Here is a 14547-nt window from a genome sequence, read left to right on the forward strand (position 1 = left end):
GACAGCCTATCTTAATTGGCAAGGACAAACGAATTTCATAAAGAGTAAATACCTCAACTGACAAACACAAATTGGGCAAATAGATGGGCAGAGAACAGAAAGGGAAACAGCAGTCAATAATGACAGGTTTGGGTTTTATTACAGAAGATGCTATAGCTCTATAATTAAATAAGTAAAATCCTTTCCTCATATTAAACAGGAGTATGTTTTCTAACCAAATTTGTTAGAACAGGGTACAGAAAAGGTAAAAACCCTTGAAAAGCTTATGCTGTAATTTCATGGTTTACTAATGAAATAAAACTTAATGTCCCTGGAAGGAAAAAGATATTTTTATAGCAAAATATATTTACATGAATGCTATGGTACATATTTCTTTGAACATTTTATTATGAACATTCACTATTCAGACAGCAATGAAGATTTTAATTAATTTCAATGCCCAGTTGGTGGTGGTGAGGAGGGCGGAGGGAACGCCAATAACAAATGCTTCTAACAAAGTGCCCTATTTTCACAGACGGACTGATTTTTGCTCATGAAGTGGTTAAAGAGAAATTAACTCAAACTCAAATATCAAGCAACCAGTACACTACCCAGTACTTAGTGATTAATGAATAAACATCTGTTGACAGAAATGAAATCATGATCTATAAAAGTAAAACAATAAACTGGACTTCATAAATATTAAAAACTTTACAAAAGACCCTGCTAAGGGGATAGAAAGACAATCAACAGGCTGGGAGAAAATACTGGCAAACAACATATCTGACAAAGGCTAGAATATATAAAGAGCTCTCAAAACTTAATACACACACACACACACACACACACACACACACGCAAACACACACACAGCCCAGTTAGAAGACAGCCAAAAGACATGAAGAGATGTTTCACCAAAGAAGACATACAGAAGGCAAATAAGCACATGAAAAGATGATCAGTATCATTTAGCCACTAGGGAAATGAAAATTAAACCACAATGAGGTACCAATACACACTTATCAAAATAATTAAAATTAAAATAGTGACAACACCAAATGCTGGCAAGGATGAGGAGAAACTGGATTACTTACACACTGCTGGTGTGAATGTAAAATGGTACAGGCACTCTGAAAGAGATGGCACTTTCTTTAAAAACTAAACGTGCAACTAAAGTATGTCCTGGCAACTGTACCCCTGGACATTTACCCCAAAGAAATGAAAGCACATCTTCACACAAAACCCTGTACATTTCCCCATATGACCAGCAATTCCACTCCTAGATATATTCCCCCCAAAAACTGAAAACAGAGACTCAAACAGATACTTGTATGACAATGCTCAGAGCAGCATTATTCCAATGGAAATAACCCAGTGTCTATCAACAGATGAACGGATAAACAAAATGTGGCATACACATACAAAGGAATAGTATTCAGTCATAAAAAGGAATGAACTTCTGATACATGCTACAACAGGAATGAACCTTGAAAACATTATGCTAGGTGAAATAAGCTACATACAAAAGGACAAAATAGTATGATTACACTTACGTGAAATATCTAGAAAAGGCAAATTCACAGAGACAGAAAGATTCGAGGTTATTGGGGCTGGGAAGAGGAAATGGGGAGTTACTGCCTAATGGGTACAGAGTTCGTGCTTGGGGTAATGAAAAATTTGGGGAAATAGTGGTGGTGGTTACATAACATGGTGAATGTAATTAATGCCAATAAATTGTACAATTAAAAATGGTTAAAATAGAGCTTCCCTGGTGGCGCAGCGGTTGGGAGTCCGCCTGCTGATGCAGGGGACACGGGATCATGCCCCGGTCCGGGAGGATCCCACGTGCTGCGGGGCGGCTGGGCCCGTGGGCCATGGCCGCTGAGCCTGCGCGTCCGGAGCCTGTGCTCCGCGGCGGGAGAGGCCGCAACGGTGAGAGGCCCGCATACCGCACACACACAAAAAAAGGTTAAAATAGTGAACTTTATGTTATATATATTTACCACAATAAAAAACTTAAAAAAAATCAGTCCGTGGCCTATGATACCAGTGCAGTGCCTAGCAAGAGACCATTACAATAACTAACAGCACAGGATCCTCACAGAAAACAATTCCTGCCTGAGATGAGCTTACAAACAAACTTAGAAAACACATCGGAAATGATCCACCATGAACAAGTCACAAAACATCACAGAAGAATCAGTGCCCCAAGCATTAAAGGTAATACAATGATGCCAGAAAACATAAGCTCTAACACCTCCATTCTATCCCTAGTTTAAGTCTAAATCAAAGGCAACCTCTGGCTGTTCTCAAATTTAGAATGTATCTTTTGGTCATAATGGCATTTGTGTCCTACAATGTGCTGGACAGCGCCACAAAATGAAGTGGCAATAATGCTCTTGCCTCAGTAATGCCATGGTTTTCTTTGCTCTCTTTCCTAGACATATGTCTAGCCTATGTGCCTATGTAACCAAGTATTTATAGCTAGTTTTAATATCTTGTTAAGTCATACCCTGACCAAAATCAATTATTCCTTTTCATACTTATTTTCATTTATTCTTCCATAGAATTGTTTTTGTGTTTTTTTTTTTGCGGTACGCGGGCCTCTCACTGTTGTGGCCTCTCCCGTTGCGGAGCACAGGCTCCGGATGCGCAGGCTCAGCGGCCATGGCTCACAGGCCTAGCTGCTCTGCGGCGTGTGGGATCTTCCCGGACCGGGGCACGAACCCTTGTCCCCTGCATCGGCAGGCGGACTCAACCACTGCGCCACCAGGGAAGCCCTTCCACAGAATTTTAAAGTTATTTTACCCAACTGAAAATGAACCTGCTGTTTCCTGAATGGAAGAAACAAATTTATGTGTAAATCCAGAAGCACGATATGTTTTTCCATTTGTCCAAGTCTTACACACTTCAATAAGGTTTCTTGTCAAATCTATTCCTGAGAATTTAATGGCTGTTATCATTGTGAATGTAATTTTTTTCTCATTTACATTTCTAATCAGGAAATATTGGTAGGGATAAAAGTGCTAACCACCTTGCCAAATTACATTATTATTTCTAGTAAATATTTACTGGATTCTCTGGGGTTTTTACCTAGCTTAAAAATAAAAATGACACTGTCTTGTCTTTTCCAATATTTATATTAGTCACTTTATTTTCTTGTCTTTATTGTATACTAGAACCTTCCAAACAATTTTGAAAAAGAGTGGTAACAGGAGAAATCTCTATCATGTTTCTGTTTTAATGAGAATGGCTGATCCATTTCTTTGTTTAGAATGATGCTGGCTGTTGGATTTGGTGAATACTCTTTATTACATTTAAAGTATCCTTTTTCTATTTTAATGCTTTTAATGGCTGCTCAGATATATAAAATGCTTTTTCAGAATATAATGATATGATAATGTGGTTTTAAATTTTTTTTCTAAGTAAAAAACTTACATTGATTTTCTGATATAGAAACGTCTTTGCATTCCTGGAACAAATTCTCCTGTTGTGGTACACAATCAGGAATTATTTATATTTAACTATAAGTTTTACTTACTTTGCTCACTTTTCTTTCTGCATCTCCTTCTTTCCTCACATTTATTTTTTATTTTGGTAGAAGACAGCCTCAAGATATTTTTTTTCTCCCAATGGCTGCGTTATATTAAGGGTACTATACTTCCTGAGTTCCTGAATATCTGAAATTGACAGTATTTTGCCCCCCTCATACTTGAATGATGGTTTACCAAAACAATGATACAATGATACCAAATAGTGGCATTAGTTATATCAAAGAAACATATTGGAACTTTTACTAATTACTTGCATGATTTTAAATAATAAAAACAACAGTTAAGAAAAATATAAATAAACATTTAATTTTTAGGAAACATAAAAACACACATGATTTCTTTATAACTCATAATTCAAAAGAGCCACACAGTTGTCTTTTCACAAAGCAAGAGTTCCAAGTCCTACGTACCTCAGAAACAATTTTCACATCATAAAACTGAATTAAGCTATAAAATTCAAAGCTGATATTCACATATCCTTAGAGGGAAAACTTTGCCTGAGAAAATTCATTTGTTATTACTTGATATAAAATCTATTTCTGTTAAATATTTATGTAGTGCCCCACACAAGAGTTGAGATCAACTATTTAAAGGACAAATTAGAACAGTCAATATCCTTTATTACAAGTGCTTTTCAAACTAAAAACTAAATTGGTTCCCTAAAACAAAACAAAACAAATGATTATGCCATGAGAAAACTTACCTTACTAATTTTAAAAATAAGCCATGGGCCAAAAGTTAATATAAAGAATAAAGTACCCACCCAATTATTCATTAATGATTAAAGAAAAAAACTGTAATGATGAAAACATTAATGATATCATCCCATAAACACACTCTTTCTTTTAATATCAAATTTATTCTTGCTTTGGAATTCTTGTCCTAGAGAACATTTGAAAAAATATACTGCTTCTCTATAAATTCTTGCCATATAGAATACAAATCACTATTTTTATAACTACTCTAACTTACAACTACTCTAAATTATAAACATTTTACATGAAAAGCCATGGAGAAGAATAAACACTAGAATAAGACCCCCCGAAATCATTACTGACATAATTAAATACCTAGTAAATCAAAATAATAAGCTTTAATAATACAGTAGAACCTTGACATATATGGATTTAATAATATGATTGCTACTAAAGCAGTAGTTACTCAGAAGTCTAGGATACAATAATTTGTAATTTTGCTAAAGCACAAATTTGGTGCCTACCTCTAATAAGGGTAGTATGTGGAAATAAATCACACCTGGTACTCAGGGCAAAAAGTCTACCCAGCATCTGCATCTTAATATGGCTTTACTGTTTTCTACTAGTTATTTTATATGGATTAGTTGTTGTGAAGTGACAGAAAATCCTACTCCTGGTGTCAAAAGTAAACAACTGTAGGTGTCTAAGGAAATCATAGTTCTTGACCAGAAAATAAATTTTGGATAAACCATTTCTTTAAGTGACAAATGTGGAGGCAGCTTGGATCTCTGACATGTATGAGTTACTGTGTGTGTGTGTCTTTCAAAAAGTGACCAGTGGGGTGACATCAACTATTATTTGTCTTCTGCTAAATCCAGTTAATGTCTGGGGAGATGCAATACCTAAATGTAATGTAGTTCTCTGGATTCAATTCTGGAACACAATGAGGAGTTTAATGAAAAAGCTAATGAAATCCAAATAAAAGTGTGGAGTTTAATTAACAGCAATATACCAATGTTGGTTTCTTAGTTTTGACAAATGCACCATGGTAATATAAGATGTAACAGTTGGGAAAATTAGGTAAAGGATATACAGGAATTCTCTGTACTATCTTTGCAACTTTTCTGTAAAACTAAAATTAACCCAAAATGAAAAGTTCATGGAAAAAAAAAAAGAGGAATAGGAGGAAATAAAATTATATTAGTAAAAATCAATGAAACAGACACATTTAGAGTTAGACAAAAAAATATAGATATAAATATAGTAGGTCTATATTTATAAAAGATAAGAGACAAGATTGAGAATAGTACTGACAAAGAACAGAAAAAAATAAAAACCTAATGGTGTCTACCTGCAGACTGTTTTTAAGTTGAAAGGGGAAAATTAGTATCTACATAGCAGAGAAACTGGACAGTACACTGATTTGGTCATCAAAATCACTAATGAGTGACAGATGGACATTATGTGCCTCCAGCTGTGATAACCCAAAAAGAAAAGAACATATGTAACATTCAGACCACAGAAACATACCCTGAATCTAATCATTAAAAAAAATCAGAACAAATATAAAATTAGGAGCATTCTAGTTATTCATCAAGCAAGTCAAGAAAGGCTGAGAAACTGTTTTGAATTAAATGAGAGTAAAAAGACATAACAAGTAATATAATACCTTATTCTAGACTGGATCTTGGAAAGGAAGAGGGAAAATTCTTTTTTTAAAAGTTACTAGGTAAACTGACAAAATTTGGAGAATAGATGGTAGATTGGATAAAAGTATTATATCAATCTTAAACTGCCTGAGGTTGATAACTGGACTGTGGTATAAAAAAGAATTTCCTTAAGAAATACCCGTTGAAATTTTTAGGAGTAAAGGGGCATGATGTATTTAACCCACCCTCAAGTGATTTAAAAAAGAGTGAGTGAGAGAGAAAGGGTGAAGTAGGGGAGAAATGGAGACACTGTGCATGTGTACTTATAGAGAGAGAATGATGAAACAAGTGCGGTGAAAAGTTCATGAATCTGTGCAAGGGTATATGGAGTTCTTTGTACTACTGCTGCAACCTTTCAGTAAGCTCAAAATTATTTCCAAATTTTGGGAATTCCCTGGAGGTCCAGTGGTTAGCACTCTGTGCTTTCACTGCCAAGGGCCTGGGTTCAATCCCTGTTCGGGGAACAAGGATCCCACAAGCCACACGGCGTAGCCAAAAAAAATTAATTAAAAAAAGTTATTTCCAAATTAAAAAAAAATTTAAAAAGCAAATGGAAGTTCTAGAACTGAAATATACAAAAACTAAAATTAAGAACTGAATGTGGTTAAGAACAGATTATATACCAATGGAAAGTGAATCAGTGAACTATAAGATAGATAAAAAGAAAATATCCAGCATAAAGTATATAGAGACAAAAGGATAGAAAGAGAGTGTAAGAGACATAGATGACATGCATGTAGTCTATCAAATGCATAACTGGAGTCCTAGAAAGAAAGGAGAAAGAGAAAAAGGGGAAAAAAATAAAATTTGAAGAGATAATGAGTAATAGCTTTCCAAAACTGATGAAACTCATCAAGCCACAGATTCAAAAAACCCTACAAACATAAATAAATAGAAGAGAAACAAAGACAGTTTAAAAAGAAAACCACTCCTAGGCACATCAATGTAAATGTAGAAAACTAAAAACAAAAAAGAAAAACATCAGATTGCCTTTAAAGAGGGAGCAATTAGACAGTTGACTTTTCACCAGAAATAATTCAAGAAGCCAGAAGACAATGAACAATATTTCAAAGTGCTGAAAGAAAATAACTGCCAACCTATAATTCCACTCCCAGCAAAAACATCCTACAAAAAATAAAGGCAAAATAAAGACACTTTCAGATAACTAAACGCAAAGTAAAATCACCACATCAAGATCCCAACTAAAGGAAATTTTAAAGGGTGTTCTACAAACAAAAAGAAATTTGGTGATCCCATCTAGAAAGTGAAGGAAGCAGGAGGGAACAAATATCAATAAAAATGTCAAATACATGAATAAACCCAAACAACAGTGACTACATAAAACAATAATAATGTCTTGTGGCATTTAAATAAATATAGGTGAAAAGATTCTAAGGCTCTTCCATTGTCCAGGAAGTGGGTAAAAGTACAAATTGATACCAAACTTTGATTGATGTTTTAATCTTTAAGCTAACCACTGAATGAATTATAAGAGTATATAATCTCCAAGTCAATAAGGAGAGATATGGAATATAAAAAATCTTTTGATCAATCCAAAATAAAGCAATACAGGAGAGAGAAAAAGCACAGAACAGTCAGGACAAGCACAAAACACACAGCAATATGTTATATTTAAACCCAAATATATCACTGGTTGAATTACTATAGACGAACCAACATCTCCCTTAAGAGAAAAACTTGTCTGAATGAATAAAAAAGGAAAATTCAACTATGTGCTATTAACAGTATAAACATATATATATGTTGAAAATAAAAGAATGGAACAAATTATACCTTATAAATACTAATCAAAAGAAAGCTAGTACAGCTATACTAACATTAGACAAAATCAACTTTCAAACAAAAGGCATTATTAAAAATCCAGGGCTTCCCTGGTGGCGCAGTGATTGAGAGTCCGCCTGCCGATGCAGGGAACACGGGTTCGTGCGCCGGTCTGGGAAGATCCCACATGCCACAGAGCAGCTGGGCCCATGAGCCATGGCCGCTGAGCCTGCGTGTCCAGAGCCTATGCTCCGCAATGGGAGAGGCCACAACAGTGAGAGGCCTGCGTACCGCCAAAAAATATATATATATATAGAGGGACATTTTGTTATGGTAAAACAGTTAATTCACCAGGAAGATATAGTAAGTCTAAATTTCAATGCATCTAATAAGATATCTTTCAAATACAGACAATTCTACAATCATAGTGTGAGATTTAATCACACCTTTCTCAGTAAATAATTTAAAAAAAATAAGTTAGAATATAAAACGTTTGAGGACTACCATTAACAAAAACTGACCCACACTACACCCAACAACTGCAGAATCCACATTATTTGGTGCATCTAGAACATTAGACTAAATTGATCATATGCTGAGCTGTAAGGGAAATCTCAATAAATATGAAAAGAATAAAATACAGGATAGGTTCTCTGATAAGAGTACAAATAAGGTAAGTTAATAATAAGATAACCAGGAAATCATCAACTGTTTGGAAATTAACAATTATACTTTAAATACCTATGGATCAAGAAGAAATCACAAAGAGAGCTAAAAAACATTTGAAGAGAATGATAATGAACATACTACTTATGAAAACTTGTAAAATACATAAAAATTAGGAAATTGAAAAGATTAAAAGGATATAATAGCAACAAGGACATACTGTATAGCCCAGGGGATTATACCCATTATCTTATAATAACCTATAATGGAATATAACCTGAAAAAATACTGAATCACTATGATGCACACCTGAAACTAACACAATATTGTAAATCAACTATACTTCAATTAAAGAAAAGAATATGATAAATACCAACAACCCATTTGCAGAAAACATACATTTAGTACATTAATCTTCAACATTTCTCCCAAAAAAGTATCTATACAGTTTTGGTTTGTTTTTACCTTAAAAGCCTAAGAATTACACTCTTGTTATTTTTAAAAAATCTTTATTTTAATGACTAGAAAAATGTTCAACTTATATTTCACTTTCTGTATAACCCTTTGAGGACAGTTTCTATTATTTTTAGTCTCATTCCCCAAAGAGTATCTAGGACTGAAATAATTTTACATGTTAATTCAAAAGTAAATTTAGGTCTAGAAAGTCTTTAATACATAGTTCACAGAAGCATTATACCCTCATATATCAGAAATAAATATTTTTCTTTCATTAACTCTTCCTTTACCTGACTATTCCTGATGAGTGTTCATCAAGTGTTCCTCTTAATAAAGAGTCTGACAGCCTATAGGAATGTACACTTTCTTTTTTTCTAAATTAAATAAGCTATTTAATAAATATATAAAGTGTTGTAGCACTAATTCAGATCCCTAAGAAAACTTTCTTTTCTAAAACATCACACAGAATAAATGTAGCAGAGTCACTCACCACTTGATCTATTCTTACGACTTGATTTCCCTCCAGTAAGAAGCATCTTGAGACTATTCCGAAACATGGTTGTGCTATTCTAGTATTCACAAAACTGTAAAAGAAAATGTGGGAAAACGTTAGAAAACTTGGTTTTCTATTCAAAATACTATTAAGAATTAATTTTAAATGTGCTATAAGGAATTAACTACTCTGTTTAAATATATAGTACAGAAATTTTAACTACATGAGAGAAACATTTATTTAAATAATTTAATTTAATTAAACATTTATGTTGTTTCTTAAAAATATACTATAATACTTTGAGTACCCTAAGAGACAAAGGTAGACATCACTGAGGGTACACAGAAATAGAAAACAATTAGGTTGCTATAAATACAGTTTACCCTTCCACCAAGCTCTCCATTTCTTGGACAATTGTCCCATATGCTCAATACACACACCCAAAGTTTAAGAGTTCAGAACTTAAGAACGGATGCCTATTTCCCATTGGTCAAGCCAGAATTCCATCTCATGAGACTACTAATATACATGAGTACATCAGTATACAGATATACTACTAACCTCTTTATGTCCCGCTCCTATCAAAGGAAAATCCTGCTGACTGCTTTGGATTATGTCCTCTCTCACCTCAAGAACTTTTATCTAAAAGTCATCTTCCTTTTCTCTCTCACGCAGCTTTAATTTTTTTCTCTCTACTGAATCATTCCAGTCATAACATAAACATGCTAGTACGTCCTAACCAAAAACAAGTAAGTAAGCCCCTCTCTGTACTCCCACAAGGACCAATTACTGCTCCTATATCCTTGCTACGCACAGCAAAATTTCCCAAGTGTCAGTACTCGGCACCTGCAGCAGACTGAACAGAGCAAATGTGAATTAGAACAGAGGTTAACAGAAAATCTCCAAACCAAAGCACAGAGAAATTAAAGGTTGAAAACTACAGAAGTGTATGAGAGGCATATGGAATCCTTTGAAAGGTTCTCACATACATATCATTGAAATCCCAGAAAAAAAGAAAGAAAAAATAAGAAAGAAACGTTATATGAAGTGACAACAATCAAGAATTTCCTAACACTGATGAGACATAAAGCCACATCTTTAAGCAGCTAGGGAAAAAATAAACACACTGAAAGAAGCAACAATCAACAGACTGAGCGATAACTTTGAATAGAAATGCTGAATGGCACAAGACAATGGAATGACTGCTTAAAATTTTTGAAAGAAAAGAGGTGCTAATCAAGAAATCTATTCACAGTTTTAAATGTTTTGAAAAATGAAAATGAAATAAAGGTGATTTCAGAACAAAAACAAGGAATGTATCAGTAAAAGAAATACTAAAAGGGAGTTCTTCCAACAGAAGGAAAATAATACTAGAAAAAAACAGAAATGCAAAAAGGAAGAGCCATAGAAAAGTAAGTATATTGGCAAATATGAATGAACTATAATTGTAAAAAAATATAACATTACTAATTTGTTAAGTTTAAAATATATAGAGATTTTAAATGCATAACGACAATGACAGAAAAGTGAGGAGTGGGGTAAACGAAGTTAAAGTGTCCAAGATATCTGTCTACATTGTGCAGGAAGTGGCAGAAGTAATAATTTACACTAGACTGCAACAACTCAAAATTCATGTAGTAATTTCTAGGATAGCCATTAAAAGCTAACTGAGGTGAGAAAAAGAATGATTAAAATATCTGACTGAACCAAAGAAGGTAAGAAGTGAGAGAAAAAGCACGGTACCTGCGGATAAAATATAAAATAAATAGTATGTTGGTAGCTTTAAACTTAAATTATATCTGTTATTATGTTAAATACTCTACTAAAAGACTATTTATGGACACAGAAAGAGTAAATATAAAATGATGAGAAAAGATATACCACAAAAAAATCAATTAAAAAGAAGCTAGCATAGTTATGCCAATATCAAAGTAGACAAGGCAAGATATTTCTTAATAATTAAAAAGTCATACCAACAAGAAGATACCCTAATTCTAAACCTCAATGGACCCAACAACAAAGCTTAAAAATATATAAAGCAAAAATATCCAAGACTAACAGATGATACAGACAAATCCGTAATCACGTGGGAGACTAACACACATTTGTCAATAGCTACAAGATCAAGCAGACAAAAAATTCACTTAAGATATATTGATAGACGATTTGAACTACATAATTAACCAACTAGACTTACAAGGTATATGTATAGTACGCTCTTCCAAATAAAAAGAGAATACACAAACTATACACAAAACATATACCAAAATGGACCATATGCTGGGTTATAAAGCAAGTCTCAATAAATTTCAAAGCACTGAACTCTTTAGTTCTCTGACTACAACGCAAATTATTACAAGTGAATAATTTTTAAAAATTGAGAAAATCCCCTACTGCTTGAAAATTAAGTGATGCACTTCTAAATAACCCATGAGTCAAAAAACATAAATAAATCACAATGGAAATTTTTAAAAATTTGCAATGAATGATAATGAAAAAATGACTTAGGGAAACATATGGGATGTTACTAAAGCAATGCTTATAAATAAATGTATACCTTAAATGCAGTATTAGAACAGAAGGGTCAAAATCAATAGCTAAACTTCTATCTCAAGAAGTTCAAAAACTAACAGCAAACCAAATCCAAAGGAAGTAAATGGAAAGAAACAGTAAAGAGTAAAAATGAGTGAAGCAGAAAACAAATCCAAAATGGATAAAATCAACAAAGTCAAACACTGGATTTCTGAAAAGCAGCAAAATTGAAAAACCTAGTAGCAGGGCTGATCAAGAAAAACAGATGGAAATTACCAATATCAGGAATGAAATAGGGGACATCATTTCAGATACTAAAGTCTTTTTCTAAATAGGAAGATATACGAACAACTTTACACCAAATTTAACATTTTACATGAAACAAATTCTTTGAAAAATACAACTTAATGAAACACAAAGTTGAGCAGAAAATCTCAACTAGCTCTATCTCTATTAAAGAAACTGAATTTATCAAAACTTTTCCCACAAAGAAAAGTACCGGGCCAGACTATTTCACTGGTGAAGTCTGGCAAACATTTAAGAGTAACACCAATCTTATAAAAATTCTTTAAGAAAATAAAAATAATACTTCCCAACACATTTTAAGAGGGCAACATGATCTTAATCACAAAATCTAACTGATTATAAGAAAAGACAATTACAGATTACATACCTCATGAACATCGACTCAAAAATTCTTAACGAAAGACACTGAAAACTACAAAAGGTTGCTTTAAAAAGAATTAAAGAAGACCTAAATAAGTAGAGACAGAGGCACACCTCGGAGATATTGTGGGTTTGGTTCCAGACCACTGCAAAAAAGTAAATACTACAATAAAGTGAGTCACACGAATTTTTTGGTTTCCCAGTGCATATGAAAGTTATATTTACTCTATACTGTAGTCTATTAAGTATGCAATATCATTATGTCTGAGAAAACAATGCATTATATATACCTTAATTTTAAAATAATGCTAACCATCACCCAAGCCTTCAGCAAGTTATAGTGATAACATCAAAGATCACTGATCACATACAGAAAATAAACTAGTGGTTACCAAAGGGGACAGGCAAATTAGGGGTATGGGACTAAGACATACAAACTACTGTGCATAAAATAGATAAGCAACAAGGATATATTGTATAGCACAGGGAATTACAGTCATTTCTTGTAGTAACTTTTAATGGAGTACAATCTGTAAAAATATTGAATCACTATGCTGTATATCTGAAACCAATATAATATTGTATAAATCATACCTCAATTTTAAAAAAGATCATTGATCACAGATCACCATAACAAATATAATAAAAAATGAAAATGTCTGAAATATTGCAAGAACTACCAAATTGTGTCAGAGACATGAAGTGAACAAATACTGTTGGAAAAATGGTGCCAATAGACTTGCTCAACTCAGGGTTGCCACAAACCTTCAATATGTAAAAAACACAATATCTGCAAGGCACAGTAAAGTGAAGCATAGTAAAACAAGGTATGCCTATATACTATGTTCACAGATCGGAAGGTTCAATATCGTTAAACTGTCAATTCTCCCTATATTGCTCTAAAGAAACAATACAATCTCAACCAAATTCCAGCAGGCATTTTTTTTGTGTGTAAATTGAGAAGCTGATTCTAAAATGCATATGGTACTGCAAAGAGCCTAGAACATCCAAAGCAATCTTGGAAACTACCAAAAAAAGCTAAAGCACTTATAAGACCTGAAATCAAGACTTACTCTATAAAGCTCCAGTAACTGTGACAGTACAGTACTGTCGTAAGATTCATCAAATAGATCAATGGAACAGAATAGCTAGTGTAGAAAAAGACCTATACTTAATACCGTCATTTGTTTTCAACAAAGTCATTAACGGGTAAAGGAAAGTCTTTTCAACAAATGGTGGTGGAACAAATATATATCCATTTCTTAAAACTTAACCTTGATCTGTGTCTCACACTATACATGAAAATTAATTCAAAGTAAATCAAACATCAAACATCACATAAATGCTAAACTCATAAAGCTTTCAGAAGAAAACACAGGAGAATATCTTTATTATTTAGAGCAGGCAAAGGATTCTTAGACACAGCAAGTAATAACCATAAAAATTCATTAAAATGTAAAAAAACATCTGCTCATCAAAAATAACATTAAGTAAATGAATAGACAAATCACAAACTGGGAGAAGTTATGCACAAAACATATATCTAACACAAATAAACATCCAAGATATATAAAAAACACCTACAACTCAATAATAAAGAGACAATTCAATTTTTAAATGGGTAAAAGATTTGAATAGACACTTTAAAAAAAAAGATATATCTTCTTTTTTAACACACATATAAAAGGAGCTCAACATTCTGTCATTGGGTAAATACAAATTACAACGAGCTACCTCTATATTCCCACCAGAAGAGCTAATTTTTTAAAGCCTGACAATATCAAATATTGACCAGGATGGAGAGCAACTGAAATTCTTAATACATTGTTTTAGGAGTATAATGATACAATTGCTTTGGAGAGTTTATTATAAAACTAAGCATATACCTAACATATGACTCCACCCCTTACATATTTACCCAGGAGAAATGAAAACATATGTACTTAAAAAGACTAGTACAACAATTTTCATAGCAGCTTTATTCATAACAGCCAAAAACTAGCACAGGTGCCCAT

At 33.1% G+C, this 14547-nt stretch overlaps 1 protein-coding gene across 9 annotated transcripts in view; it reads right to left on the reverse strand.

The window, feature by feature from the left end:
* The window catches only part of TANC2 (tetratricopeptide repeat, ankyrin repeat and coiled-coil containing 2), a 358600-nt gene that overhangs the window by 316377 nt on the left and 27676 nt on the right, over positions 1 to 14547 (reverse strand). For 8 of the 9 annotated variants that reach the window (XM_027081266.1, XM_027081261.1, XM_027081262.1 and 5 more), the window contains one exon: positions 9332 to 9425. The exons of the other annotated variant lie outside the window; for it this stretch is intronic. In XM_027081266.1, the coding sequence (XP_026937067.1) occupies positions 9332 to 9398 (67 nt within the window). In that variant the 5' untranslated portion in view covers positions 9399 to 9425. Of the gene's footprint in view, positions 1 to 9331; positions 9426 to 14547 lie in introns of those variants that run through there. 9 annotated transcript variants of the gene reach the window in all.

This window comes from Aethalodelphis obliquidens, unplaced genomic scaffold (assembly GCF_003676395.1).
Source record: "Aethalodelphis obliquidens isolate GAN/ISIS:26980383/991018 unplaced genomic scaffold, ASM367639v1 scaffold44, whole genome shotgun sequence".
NCBI lineage: Eukaryota > Metazoa > Chordata > Mammalia > Artiodactyla > Delphinidae > Aethalodelphis > Aethalodelphis obliquidens.